Source organism: Geotrypetes seraphini, chromosome 18 (genome assembly GCF_902459505.1).
Source record: "Geotrypetes seraphini chromosome 18, aGeoSer1.1, whole genome shotgun sequence".
In the NCBI taxonomy this organism is placed as follows: domain Eukaryota; kingdom Metazoa; phylum Chordata; class Amphibia; order Gymnophiona; family Dermophiidae; genus Geotrypetes; species Geotrypetes seraphini.
This window is the reverse complement of record NC_047101.1, coordinates 26,171,315-26,185,056: the sequence shown is the minus strand read 5'-3', so window position 1 is coordinate 26,185,056 and position 13,742 is coordinate 26,171,315. Positions and strand designations below refer to the sequence as shown.

The following is a 13,742-nucleotide window of genomic DNA, read 5'->3' as shown; positions in this document are numbered from 1 at the left end:
AACATAAGCATCGCCTCTGCTGGGTCAGACCATGGGTCCATCATGCCCAGCAGTCTGCTCCCGCGGCGCCCCCCCCCCCCAGGTCCATGACCTGTAAGTGATATTTTACTTAAAACATGTTATTCCCTAATCATTTAATATCCTGTATAGTAACCCTCTAACTATACCCTTCAATCCCCTTTTCCGTCAGGAAATCATCTAATCCCATTTTGAAACCCAGTCCCAAAATCGTACTCTGCCCTACAACCTCCTCTGGAAGCGCATTCCAGGTGTCCATCACCCTCTGAATGAAGAAGAACTTCTAGCATTTGTTCTGAATCTGTCTCCTTTCAATTTTTCTGAATGCCCTCTTGTTTTTGTTGCCCCCGCTAATCTGAAGAATACAGATTAATACAGTGGCAGTATAACCTCCTTCGTTCTGGTAGTGATACCATTTTTGATAATGCCCAACATTCTGTTCGCCTTCTTTGAGGCCGCTGCGCATTGTGCCGCCGGCTTCATTGTTTTATCCACCAAAACCCCCAAGTCCTTTTCTAGTTTGCCTTCCCCAGTACTAACCCTCCATCATGTAGTTATACATTGGGTTTCCTTTCCCTATGTGCAAGACTTTACATTTCTCTACATTGAAGCTCATCTGCCATTTATTTGCCCACTCACTCAGTTTGTTCAGGTCCCTTTGCAGTTCTTTGCATTCCTCAACAAACTGACTTTAATTTCTATGAATGAATAGAATGAAAATGATATAAAATTGCTTGCTTGTTTTTATGTGCGTGCGCTGAAGGGAAGCAGAGAGAGAGTGGGCTGAGGATGCTGAAGGGAAATGGGGGAGAGTGGGGAGAAGACGCTGATTTATAAATTGACAATTGTACAGAATATTGTTTCTTTTTATACTTTAATATAATAAGTTCAGTATAAAACTATTCGAGGCTTGTGTGGATGGGATCAAGTGGTTTGCAGGGATGGGGACTGAGCTCATGGAGACGGGGTGGGGACGGAGACAATTTTTTTCCCCGTGTCATTCTCTAGGCTCTGCCACGAATCGATTTCGACTACGTGTGGGCAAGCGGGGTGTCAGTCGGGTTGACGTAGCCATTGTAGCGCACATGGGCACGGGGTATGGCTCTCAAAAGAAATCTTAATTGTTGTACTGCTGATTTTGGCTCTTTTGACTAATGAGTTTGCCTACCACTGGGTTAGACTATTGGTCTGTCTAGCCCAGTAGTCCATCTTCACAGTGGCCAATCTAGGTTAGCAGAACATGGCAAAAACCCGATCCATATAATTAGCATGCTATTAGTTTTGAGCTTTGTGAAGGGTTTTTTCTGCACTGTTCCAGTGGTATTTTCCAGCTCTCGAGCATTGGCCTGAGCTTCTCTGCTTAATGCAAAACTAGCAAATGTCATACATCACTTAGCTAGGGTTTTAGAATGTGTTGGAGAAGAGTCATAAGAACATAAGAATAGCCATACCAGGTCAGACCAAAGGTCCATCTAGCCCAGTATCCCGATTCCACAGTGGCTAATCCAGGTCATGGTCCATATGGATGCCAAGAACACAAGAAGGAGCAGAATGAATTTTGTGGAAGTCAAATTTAAGTAGAAGATTGAAATCCAGAACTTTCCATAATAGTCTTCTCATGAACAGATCAAGGAGGCAGGCTGAGTGTTTGGGTCTCAGTATATGGATGAAATGATGGTGCACAGAGAAAAGTCTTAGATTTGTAAGGAACTGGGGACTCTTTGGGGAAAGGGGAGCCTTTTCTAATAGGGTAGTCTACCTGAGATCTGTTCTCTGCTGCTGCTTGGCTGTTGACTCTTATTCTCTATTTGCTCTTAACTCATATACACAGGTTTTCTTAATCCTGGATAGTATTAACAAGGATTGCCCTCCTTTTGAAATGCGTAGCACCTTTCAATTCATGTTCATAAGCTACTTTGTCTGTTGCTAAGATATTTATTTAGAAAATGACTTATCTAACGAAGAGCTATAGGCCTACTCAACATATACAATACACTTATTAAGAATTTTCAAAGGTATTTACTGTGGTAAATTGGTGTGTTTGAATAACCCTGGGTGCAGTTCCTTTCTTCTTTTCCACACCTCCCCTCATTCCATTTTGAGAGGTTCTATTTCCTCCTTTCCTTTGTTCTGTATTCTTCTAGAAAAGACTCCTCCTTCTTTTTGAAATAAAGGTCCTATTCATTCAGAAGTTAATCTGTTTTTGTTGCAAAGGAAGAAAACTTGTCATCTAATTCCCAGAAAGAAGCACACAATATGAGACAGCCAGCATTACCAGCTATGGCAGAACAGCCAGGATATGACTTAATCTATAAGATAGAAGATGTTCCTCCATGGTATCTTTGCATTCTGCTTGGCTTTCAGGTAAGCCCATTTCTGTTTTTAGTAGATAGAGACTTCAGCTCTGCTTAATTCAGAGGTGCCAAGGGTAGAACATTTTACCCCAAAGAATGAGATTTTCAGATGGTTTGTAAGGGTATACATCTAAAAAATGTTTTTAGTGCTGTATTGCTTAACAAATGAAAAAGACAACATAAAATATTTGTTTGGTTTGGTTTCTCTAAAATGATAGGGTGGAGGCAATATGAGACAATTTTCAAAGGAATTTATTTAGGAAACTCGGCAGATTACATCTAATCTTTAATTTCAGAGTTACTCTATGCCTATCTAATTTCAAGGCGATTTACAAATGAAGGGTTTACCTTATAAAAATCTGAGTTACAATTAGATGAAGGTGTACTAGGAAGAAATTACCAGATGTATTGAGAAGCATACACAGAAATTCCATTAGAGATTACAATAAAGCGTTTTAAAGTGCCATACAAGTTATGCAACAGAGAGCTCGAGGGGAAGCTCATGTAGGGTTCTGGGGAGGGTGGAGGACTCTGTAGGTTGATGAATAATTTGTTAGGTGTCAGTGGTGTATATGTTCTCAAAAAGGAGAGTTTTTTTCATAATCTGAGGTAGGTAAATTCTGTCTTAATGAATGTTGAAAGATTGTTCCAGGTCTTGGTGCCATATAAGTGAAATGTGAGTTAGATCATAGGCATTGAACATAAGAACATAAGAAGTGGCCTCCACTGGGTCAGACCAGAGGTCCATTGCGCCCAGCGGTCCGCTCCCGCGGCGGCCCATCAGGTCTGTGACCTGTGAAGTGGTTTCTGACCATTTCCATAACCTACCTCTAGTTCTATCTGTACACCTATCCAAACCTTCCTTGAACCCCTGTAATGTGCTCTGGCCTATCACATCCTCCGGAAGCACGTTCCATGTGTCCACCACCCTCTGGGTAAAAAAGAACTTCCTAGCATTTGTTCTAAACCTGTCCCCTTTCAATTTCTCCGAGTGACCCCTAGTACTTGTGGTTCCCCTCAGTCTGAAGAATCTATCCCTGTCTATCATGTCTCCTCTAAGTCTCCGCTTTTCCAGGGAGAACAACCCCAGCATTTTCAACCTGTCAGCGTATGAATAATTTTCCATATCTTTTATCAGTTTAGTCGCTCTTCTCTGGACCCCCTAAAGTACTGCCATGTCCTTCTTGAGGTGCGGCGACCAGTACTGGACACAGTACTCCAGATGTGGGCGCATCATTGCATGATACAGCGTCTTGATGACTTCCTTCATCCTGGTTGTGATACCCTTTTTAATGATACCCAACATTCTGTTCGCTTTCTTTGAGGCTGTCGCATACTGTGCCGATGTTTTCAATGTTGAGTCCACCATCACCCCCAGGTCTCTTTCAAGGTTGCTCACCCCTAGCAATGATCCCCCCATTTTATAGCTGAACATCGGGTTCTTTTTCCCTACATGCATGACCTTGCATTTCTCTACGTTAAAACTCATTTGCCACTTTTTTGCCCATTCTTCCAGTCTCGTTAGGTCCCTTTGCAGGTCTTCACAGTCTTCCGTGCTTCTAACCCTGCTGCAGAGTTTGGTGTCATCAGCAAATTTGATAACCTCACATTTTGTCCCCGTCTCCAGGTCGTTAATAAATATATTGAACAGGAGAGGTCCCAGCACTGACCCCTGGAACGGGAGTGGGGGACCATGGCCTTCCCCCAAAATTGGCAGTAGGACCTCTTGTATGGCTCACAGCTTTCCGTCGGGTTCCAAGGCTCCCCACCTCAAAAACTGCAAGGAGCAGCACCGATTCTCCAGTGCTGCCAGGGTCCTCCTCTGCAATGTTCTGCTGCTGCAGTTCACCCCCCACTGACTTCTGGGTGTCAGTAACAACTGATTTCAAACCTGCCTTACTAATAAGAGCTCTCGCAGAATAAATCTCTTTAATTACCCATCCCCGAAATCATGTCTTTACAAGAAGTTCCTAGAAAGCATGGAACATACACAGGATTTCTAAGGTAGTATGAGTGGGCAGACAGGCCATTCAATATTCAAAGTTATTTACATGGACTAATACTGTACAACTAACACCAGAGGTCATGGTGGCTATTTTTACCATGGAAGTTCTAGGGATAGGAACGAATGGAGTTTGGATCACCAGGAAATTCAGGGTAGGTCTGGGGGAAGGGGTCTATTCTAGACACAAAACTTATGTGGGTTCAGTCACTGATATTCACTGCTGGTGATAGAACCATCAATGGCTGAAGACTGATTGGATGGGCTTTATTTGCTGTTCTTTTCTATGTTCCTCTATTTACAACAGAGGAGAGGGAAGCGGGAGAGAAACATATGGCTAAGCTGTTTGTTTCCTTTTTATTATTATTTTAGTTGGCAAACCTAAGTCTCTCTGTGCTCTTAATAATGATTTCTGCCTTTCCTTACAGCATTATTTGACCTGCTTCAGTGGCACAATCGCTATCCCATTCCTCCTTGCAGAAGCTCTCTGTGTGGGCAAGGACCAGATTACCATCAGCCAGCTCATTGGGACAATCTTCACTGGAGTGGGTATTACTACCTTAATCCAGACAACAATAGGAATTAGGTTTGTTTGGCTTTTACCTTTATCATCTAAAAATAGCATAATTAATTATAACACAAAATATATATTTCAACTTTGATGTAGCTATTTTACAAACTTAGTTCTCATGTAAAGCTGCTTGTACATGCAGAAAAAGACTTATATTTCACTAGTTATATCTAGGCACTGTAACAAAGAAACATGAAGGCAGATAAAGACCAAATGGTCCATCCACTCTGCCCATCAGGAGTAACCATTATCTCTTCCTCTCTCTAAGAGATCCCATGTGCCTATCCCACACTTTCTTGAATTCAGACATAGTCTCCATCTCTACCACCTCTTCCGGCAGACTGTTCCACGCATCTACCACCCTTTCTGTAAAAAAGTATTTCCTTAGATTAGAGAATGACATGGGGACAAATTTTTCCCCGTCCCCACAGGAACTCAATTTCCCCATTCCGTCCCTGTGACTTTCATAACTGCTCAAGCCTTGAGCACTTATGATTTTAAAGTGTTTGAGGCTTGTGCAGATGAGGACATAGCTTGCAGAAATGGGGCAGGGACAGGAAAAGAACTCACTGGGTTGGGAAAAGGAGTTCCCAGGAGGACGGGGAAAATGTGTCCTTGTGTCATTCTCTGCTCCTGAGCTTATCACCTCTTAACTTCTTCCTATGCCCTCTCATTCCAGAGCTTCCTTTCAAATGAAAGACTCGACTCATGTGCATTTACGCCACATAGGTATTTAAATGTCTCTCAAGATCAATAAGAGTAGTGACAGTAAAACCCAAACAATTCCAAAAAATGTCACTCACCAGCAGTGGGCTACCTCTCCAAGATCCAACACTGAATTTCAAAAACAGGTGGAGAAAAAGCCTCAAAAACGTTTTAAATATGCAGCAATCATTGATGATTCACAGCTGACATTCTTTTCTTATCATAGGCAAAAAACTCACATCCGCAGCACAATGTAAAAGGATCTGAAAGGGAAAACCCCACTATTTTTCCCCGTCCCTCCGTCTTTTTACATTGTGCGGCGGGTGTGTGTTTTTTGCCTTTGATAAGAAAAGAATGCCAGCTGTGAATCATCAATACAGCAGCCAAACTTATTTTGGGAAAGAGAAAGTACTACCATGTTTCCCCATTGACTTCCGGTCCATCATAGGATCCAGTTCAAGTGTGCATATGTGGTTTTCAAACTCCTTTATGGAATATTTGACTCTTTGATTCCCCTTAGTGGGAATTCCTTTAGATCCTGCTATTCAAGAATTACAACAATTCACAAATTAGCATTTCCTTCTCTGAAAGATATTCAATGCACTGGGAAGCTTAATAAATCTTTTACTTTTAAATTGGTGAGAATTTGGAATGGACTTCCAGATTCTCTAAGACTGGTAGATCAATTATTTTAATTTCAAAAAAGTTTAATAACCTGGTTGTTTTAACAATAGTTAATTTGATTTTAGCTATCGTATAGTAATTTTAAGCAATTCAACACACTTTTTTCTAACTTTTTCCATCCATCTAATCTAACCAATTTCTGTTTTTATCCCACAGTTTTTACTTGTTATGTTTCATTTTTTAATCAACTGTAAACCGAGTCGAGCTCTTTAGGGAGTAGATTCGGTATATAAAATGAAGATCAAAATACTAATTCACTCTTTAATTATAGCAAAACTTGACTATTGCAACACACTTCTCCTCAATATTTCTCAAAAAGAAAAAAGGAGACCAGTTAATACAAAACACTGCAATCAAATTAATATACAATGCTAGGAAATATGACCATGTTTCACCGTTGTTGATAGACGCCCATTGGCTTCTAATCGGCCATAGGATCATTTTTAAAATAATGTTGCTTATATTTAAAACTCTAGCATTCAACGAACCCCAATTTATTTCTAGATTATTAATACCACACAGTACTCAATGCCCACTTCGTTCATCTGGCCAAAATCTCCTCTCTGTTCCTTCTTTGAAAATTATAGGAATAAGAAGATCGGATATGTTCTCTGTGATGGGCCCTCAATGATGGAACTCTCTGCCACAATATATTAGAAACGAAAAATGTAATGTAATGTAATGTAATTTATTTCTTATATACCGCTACATCCGTTAGGTTCTAAGCGGTTTACAGAAAATATACATTAAATTAGAAATAAGAAAGATACTTGAAAAATTCCCTTACTGTCCCGAAGGCTCACAATCTAACTAAAGTACCTGGAGGGTAATAGAGAAGTGAAAAGTAGAGTTAGAGGAAAAATAAAAATAAAATAAACATTTTAACAAGACAGCATTGATCTAAATACTTTGGAAGGTAGAAGAGAGGAGAGAAAGGAATAGAAGCAGAAGGGGGAGCCGTTGAACAGTAGAATTCTGGAGAAATTTAAATGATAGAAATAGAACAAAACAAAGACAAAAGGCAAAACAATAGATAAGATTAAAGATAAATCATAAGCTGGAAAGAAAAATAAAATAAAACTTTGTCTTCAATCCACGGTTTCAGCGTCAGTGATGAAGTGGAGCAAGTAAGTTTAGGAGGAGCGATTGACGTTTCCAGAAAGGGCTTCTTCAGGGAAGAGACTTGGCAGACAGTCCCAGGATGCCTATGTCTCCTCCCCTGCGATGTTCTCCCATCCATGCATTCCCTCCCAGACACACTGCCCGTGCCCCAGCCGCTCCAAGGAGGCTGCCCCAGATGAGGCCCACGGTGAATGCAGGATTCTCTCCTCTGCGGGAAAGCCGCCCGGAGCCGACAGTCGATCTTCTTAGCGAATTGCATGGGGGGAAGAGTTCACACTCTTGGTAGGATCGGGTCTGTGTGCTCTCGGTGGTTGTGGCTGGTCTCGTTGCTGCTTAGGTGTAAAAGCAGTTGATCTCCTACTTCTGATAATATTTAAAAGCAAGCATATTGATTTTTCCAACGGAATGCTGGGGGAAGAGCTTACTTGTTTGGCTGGATCAGGGCAAAGGGCTCTCGGTAGTGGTGGCTGATCCTGTTGCTGCTTAGGTGTAAAAAACAGTTGATCTTCCTAGTGGACTGCAGGGGGAGGTGGAGTTCACACTCTTGGTTGGATCGGGTCTGTGGGCTCTTGGTAGTTGCGGATAGTTCCGCTGCTGCTGAGGTGTAAAAGCAGTTGATTTCCCACTGTTGCTGATATTTAAAAGTAGGTAGATTGATCTCTCCAATGGACTGCAGAGGGAGGAGCTCACATGCCTGGCTGGATCGGGGCAAAGGGCTCTTGGTAGTGGTGGCTGGTCCTGCTGCTGCTTAGGTGTAAAAGCAGTTGATTTTCCTAGCGAACTGCAGGGAGGGTGGAGCTCATATTTTTGCAGGACCGGGACTGTGGGTTTTTGGTGGGTTGGTCCCGTTGCTGCTTAGGTGTAAAAGCAATTGATCTCCCACTGCTGCTGATATTTAAAAGCAGGCAGATTGTCCAGGGAGAGGAGCTCTGCACTCAAACTGCCATCCTCCTCGCCTCCAAGTTCCGGAATATGTCACAATGTTCAAAAAATCTTTAAAATCTTATCTGTTTAAAGATGCTTTTAATATTTAAACTTCTTAAGTGAGGTTTCAAAATGTGCTATAGTTTAACCACCCCCCATCCTCTTGTTTTTTCCATTTTTCTACCAAAATTGAAAATTGTAACTTTTTGCATTTTCCCTCCCGACTCATGTTTGTATTTTATGAAAGAATATTGTTAATATGTTAGTTTCTTTGTATTATACTCTATTTTTAATTTTGTTCATCGCTTAGTAATTTTAATAAGCGATTCATCAAACATATTAATAAAATTGAAAAATTGAATTGAAATTGAAATATTATATTATATAGAGAGAGACCTCACCTTGAATATTGCATTCAATTCTGGTCTCCTTAACTCAAAAAAGATATAGCATCACTAGAAAAGGTTCAAAGAAGAGTGACCAAGATGATAAAGGAGGTGGAACTCATATGAGAAAAGATTAAAGAGGTTAGGGCTCTTCAGCTTGGAAAAGAGACGGCTGAGGGGAGATATGTTTGAAGTCTACAAAATCCAGAGTGGTGTAGAACAGGTACAAGTGGATTGATTTTTTTTACTGCATCAGGTTTTACTCAAGTTTCTCAAGTGTATTAAAATTGGATATACCGCTTTAAAATTGTCAAAGCGGTGTACATTACATTCAAACTATAAAATTGGAGACATACTGTTAGTACTTAGGGTAGATACATGACACATCGAGTCATAAGGGACGAAGAATGGAACTACAATCATTTATAGGAAAGAAGGAGAAAGGATAGCACAATGGGGAAAGGAAATGATGCTCTTCCTTAGATTTTATTTGATTAGGAGAGGTCAGAGAACTTTTTTGATCTGACGGGAAGTCATAAATTATAGGCATCCTTCAACATGAAGGTTTTTAAGTTCGATATAAAGAGTAAGGGGACACTCAATGATGTTACAGAGAAATATTTTTAAAACCAATAAAAGGAAATATTTTTTCATTCAGAGAATAGTTAAGCTCTGGAATGCATTGTCAGAGGATGTGGTAAGAGCAGTTAATGTAGCTGGGGGGTTTTCCAACTATGTTTATTAAATTTTCAAGAATATACAATCCAACAATACAGCACAGAAGCCAAGCTGTCATATAAAATGAAATAAATCACAAAAGACAACAATTGGAAGAATTGTCCATTCCCCCCTTCCTATCCCCCTCCAACCCAGGAATGTAAGAGAAAAAGATTACAGAATACAGAAGTCAGGGGCAAGCATGTAAGACACGGCTGCGGGCATGTGGAGTTAAGGTATCCATAAGCAACACTTGTCCCTGTTTAGTGTCCCAGTCAGACAGATACATGGGTTCCATTATCAGGAGGTGTAACATACATGAGCGCCATTGGCCATAAGTAGGAGCTAGGGATCCTATCTAATGAAAAAGTAGAACCTTCAGGCCTGAGAGAATCGCCCAGTGAAGAAAGCCCTTGAGACCTCTGGGTATAAGACATTGAAGATCAAAAAGCTAAAACAAACTATAGATATTACAGTGCCATCTGGTTTGTCACATGCTGCCAACTCTGGAGAAAATCACAGATCAGAAAGTGTGCACTAAGGAACAGTCCCAAAACATGTGTGACAGGGTAGCTTTAGGGCAGTGGTCTCAAACTCGCGGCCCAGGGGTCAAATGCGGCCTGCCAGATACTATTTTGAGGCCCTCGGTATGTTTATCATAATCACAAAAGTAAAATAAAAGTTTCTTGATCATATGTCTCTTTAGCTATAAATTACAGTATTACTATTAAGACTTAGCCAAAAGGAAAGATTTATAAACTATAAAGAGTTTTACCTCATGCAAAACTGTAATTTCTTTAATAAGACATTAACTATTTTTTTCTGAGGCCCTCTTAAGTACCTACAAATCCAAAATGTGGCCCTGCAAAGGGTTTAAGTTTGAGACCACTGCTTTAGGGTAACCACACTTTAGGCAAGAGTCCGCAAAGACAAGTGTTGCTCTATATGCACACCAAGGCGCTATGTACAATCTACAAAGAAATTTGTAGCCCATTTCAAAGTAAGAAATGTTAGGCAAGAGGCCATGAAGCAGTTTCAGGAAGCGTTGTATGTGAAATCCCTGCAACTTAATCTGCAATTCAAAATTCCAAGCCTGGGACACCTTAGCAGAGTCTAAAGAGAAAGAAAATTCCAACAGTGAATGGCAAAACTATTTAAAGGGCACTATCAGCTGGGCATCTAACCAATATACTTCGGACACCGAGGAGGGCAAAGAAGTCTCATAGTGCCGAAGTTAGAGATAGGAAAAGACATCCAATCTGCTCCAACCATAAGCAGTGCACAACTGGGAAAGTGTTGGTAGAGTACCCTCACCAGTAAGGATCTGATACAAATAGGAAATGTTTCCCCTTCTATCCACCAGAAATCCCGCAGCTGTTATACCTGGTAGAAATATGCCATTTCCATAAGAGAGGTGTAAACTGAAAGTTTAAGTGCAACTGAGCACATACTTGGCGTCAAGTGGATCTCAAGGGAACAAGAAAAAAGTAATAGGGGTTCCCCAGGACAGCAGCCACAACTCGAGGGGTATGTAAGAGAGAACTGAAATGATAGGGTTTCCAAAACTGTAATTCAACCAGAATCCAGGAGAAGTAAGACGCATAAAGAAACCAATCATGAATATGCCGCATGTGACAGGCCTCCACAAATCTCCTCAAAGGCAACAATTCCAGGCTGCTCCCATTTATTGGTAAAGTCACCAGGCATAAAGGAAGGCGTGGGAAGCCACCCAGCCAAAGAAACCCACATAGTAATTTGTCCAAATTACATTCCATAGTCCTTGAGAAGGTCAGGGGCAGCATTTGGTAAACATACAGCCATTGAGGAAGTATCAGCATATTATAATGAGCAATGCGCCCCATCAAAGAAATGGGAAAATGCCACTAAGTCAGCCAGCGTGTTTTAGTCTTTTCCAACAAGGGTTGTATATTAAGATATCCTGTGGAATCGTAATCCCCAAGTAGTTAACTTTCCCTGGCACTCAAGTTAATGGGAAAGGCCAATTCCATTGTGCTGGCAAAGTTGATTGGAAGGGGAGGGCTACTGATTTCTGAAGGTTCAACAAGAAACCAGAGTGGAAGCCATACTCAGCAAAGGCATCAAGCAGATGAGACAAAGAACTTGTAGGATTTCTCAATATAAGCATCAAATCATCTGCTTTTGACTCATAGTCGGCAATATGATTGATTGATTGTATTTTCCTGTCGATTTTATGACCTTTTTGAATATAAATCGCCTTGAACCTTTTTGGTATAGTGCGATTCATAAATTGTGTATTAGATTAGTCCTGGTGGGCTACCAAACCTGGGGCAGTGAAGGGCTAAGTGACTTGCCCAGTTTCCTCAGGGTTCAAGCCCAGCACTGCTTTCTTCCTTCCTTCCTGTCCTGGCAGAGTTGCAATGTATGCATGTATTTTATATAATGTGTGTACATGCACATATTTACATTTTCTTCAGAGCAGCTATAAATTTGTGTGTTGACATTTGTTTCTCATTTTAGATATTTCACGTAGACATAGAAGCCCTTACTGTCCAGTTATATTCTATAAAGTTAGAAGAAAGTCTGCATATTAAAGGGTTTTTTTCTCATTCCTATAGGCTCCCCCTTTTCCAAGCCAGTGCCTTTGCTTTCCTGGTTCCTGCTAAAGCCATATTAGCCCTGGACAAGTGGAAATGTCCCTCTGATGGTAAACTATTTATTTTGTTTAACATGTCATGATTATAATTTCACCTACAGGATTTTTGTTCAAGAATTCTTCCCATTGAAATTAAGGGAAATGTGGCATTTTCATTGATCAACTGAGTAATTTTTGCCTGGGTGTAAAAATGGAACAAATGTTCAATGAATCTGCTCTTACATTAATTGTTTGATACCTAATAGATCTATACAATAGATGAGAGTAAGGGAACATTTTGATTTAAATTTGTAAGGACAGGTAAGAATTTTATTATTCACTTTTCTTTTACTATTTTACTTCTATTAGAAACAGGCATTGTCCAAGGGATTCCGATAACCTAGGCAAACCTTCAGCCATTTACCCCTCCTCCCATTAGGAGCAGCTCAAGGTTCTAACCCCCCTCACCTGATAGTCCAGCATCTCCCTTTTCCCTCCCTTCCAAAGAGGAAGAATGAGCACTTTCCCATAAACACACACAGCTGGTCTAGTGAGAAGCTATCTTGGGCTCTTTGTCAGATAAATCTGTAGCTGTAGGTACAGCCAAGCATCCTCCTATGCCCTAAGGCCCTGATTCTATAAATGGTGCCTGACGCTGTTTATAGAATTACGCCTAGTGGCGCTTAAGCATTCTTAGGCATCAGTAGGAGTTAAAGCCTTAGGCACACTGCCATTTAGGCCAGGGTTTCTTGGCTTAAATGAGTGTGCCTAAGTGAAACCACAACCAAAATCTGCCCTGAATCCGCTCATAACTAGGTGCCTCGGTGTAGATGCCTACCTCAAAGTGGTAGGCATCTATGTGTCAGTAAACCCAGAGCAGGAAGCTCAGGCAGAGGAAAGCTGATCCCTTCCTGAACCAGAGGACGACGATGGCATGGAGCTGTAGCCACAGTTCTTGGCAGGTTGGAGCTCTTCACATAGAAGTTGGTGCAGCAAGTTTTGCTTTGTTTGTGCTGTTGCACAAAGGAAAATTGTTTTTCTTGTTCCTTTTTGAATGTTTTTGCCACTTAACAGTTGCTAAGAACAAGGAACTGAGCACAAAGTCTGAAACCTTTAATAATGTGCTTAGGGGGGAGGGTTCTTGTTGGGCCGATGGCCCTTTTCTGCCGTCATATTCTATGTTTCTATGACCTTGCCCAAACCCAAAGACTAATAAGATATTGCCTTTGGCATGATTTTTTTCTTTCACCTTCTGCTGAAGTAGTATATTAAGGCCCAGTTATTTTGAATTGTGTTTTTTTTCTTTGCCTTGTATGAGAACTTTTTGAGGCTTCCAGTTTATTTTGTGGATTTATGTGGGTGGGGGAACCTGAAGATTTGGTTCCTTTATGGGAGGTGAAATCCCAAGCTTGGGGAAGTAATATTCCTGATTTTCCCCCAAGCACTGGCTATTAAGTACGGGGTGAAGAACTTGTGCTTTGTTTTTTGGTTGCTTGTTTGACCTACCTGGTTTGCATTGTTTGACCAAACTGGAAATAGTGGAAGAGAAGGTGAAGCTTGAACTGAGTATGATTTGTTTTCTTTTTTTGCACCATGGGATGGGAACTACTGTGAAGGTTGTTCCAGAGCTCAGTGATTTTGAAGG

General features: G+C 40.9%; 1 protein-coding gene across 4 annotated transcripts in view; it reads left to right on the top strand.

Annotated features, from left to right (window-relative positions):
* Positions 1-13,742, top strand: part of SLC23A1 (solute carrier family 23 member 1) — a 131,090-nt gene that overhangs the window by 16,540 nt on the left and 100,808 nt on the right. For 2 of the 4 annotated variants that reach the window (XM_033927306.1, XM_033927302.1), the window contains exons 2-4: positions 2,233-2,382; positions 4,803-4,960; positions 12,081-12,169. In XM_033927306.1, the coding sequence (XP_033783197.1) occupies positions 2,275-2,382; positions 4,803-4,960; positions 12,081-12,169 (355 nt within the window). In that variant the 5' untranslated portion in view covers positions 2,233-2,274. The remainder of the gene's footprint in view (positions 1-2,232; positions 2,383-4,802; positions 4,961-12,080; positions 12,170-13,742) is intronic. The other 2 variants (XM_033927303.1, XM_033927304.1) reach the window with 1 other exon arrangement.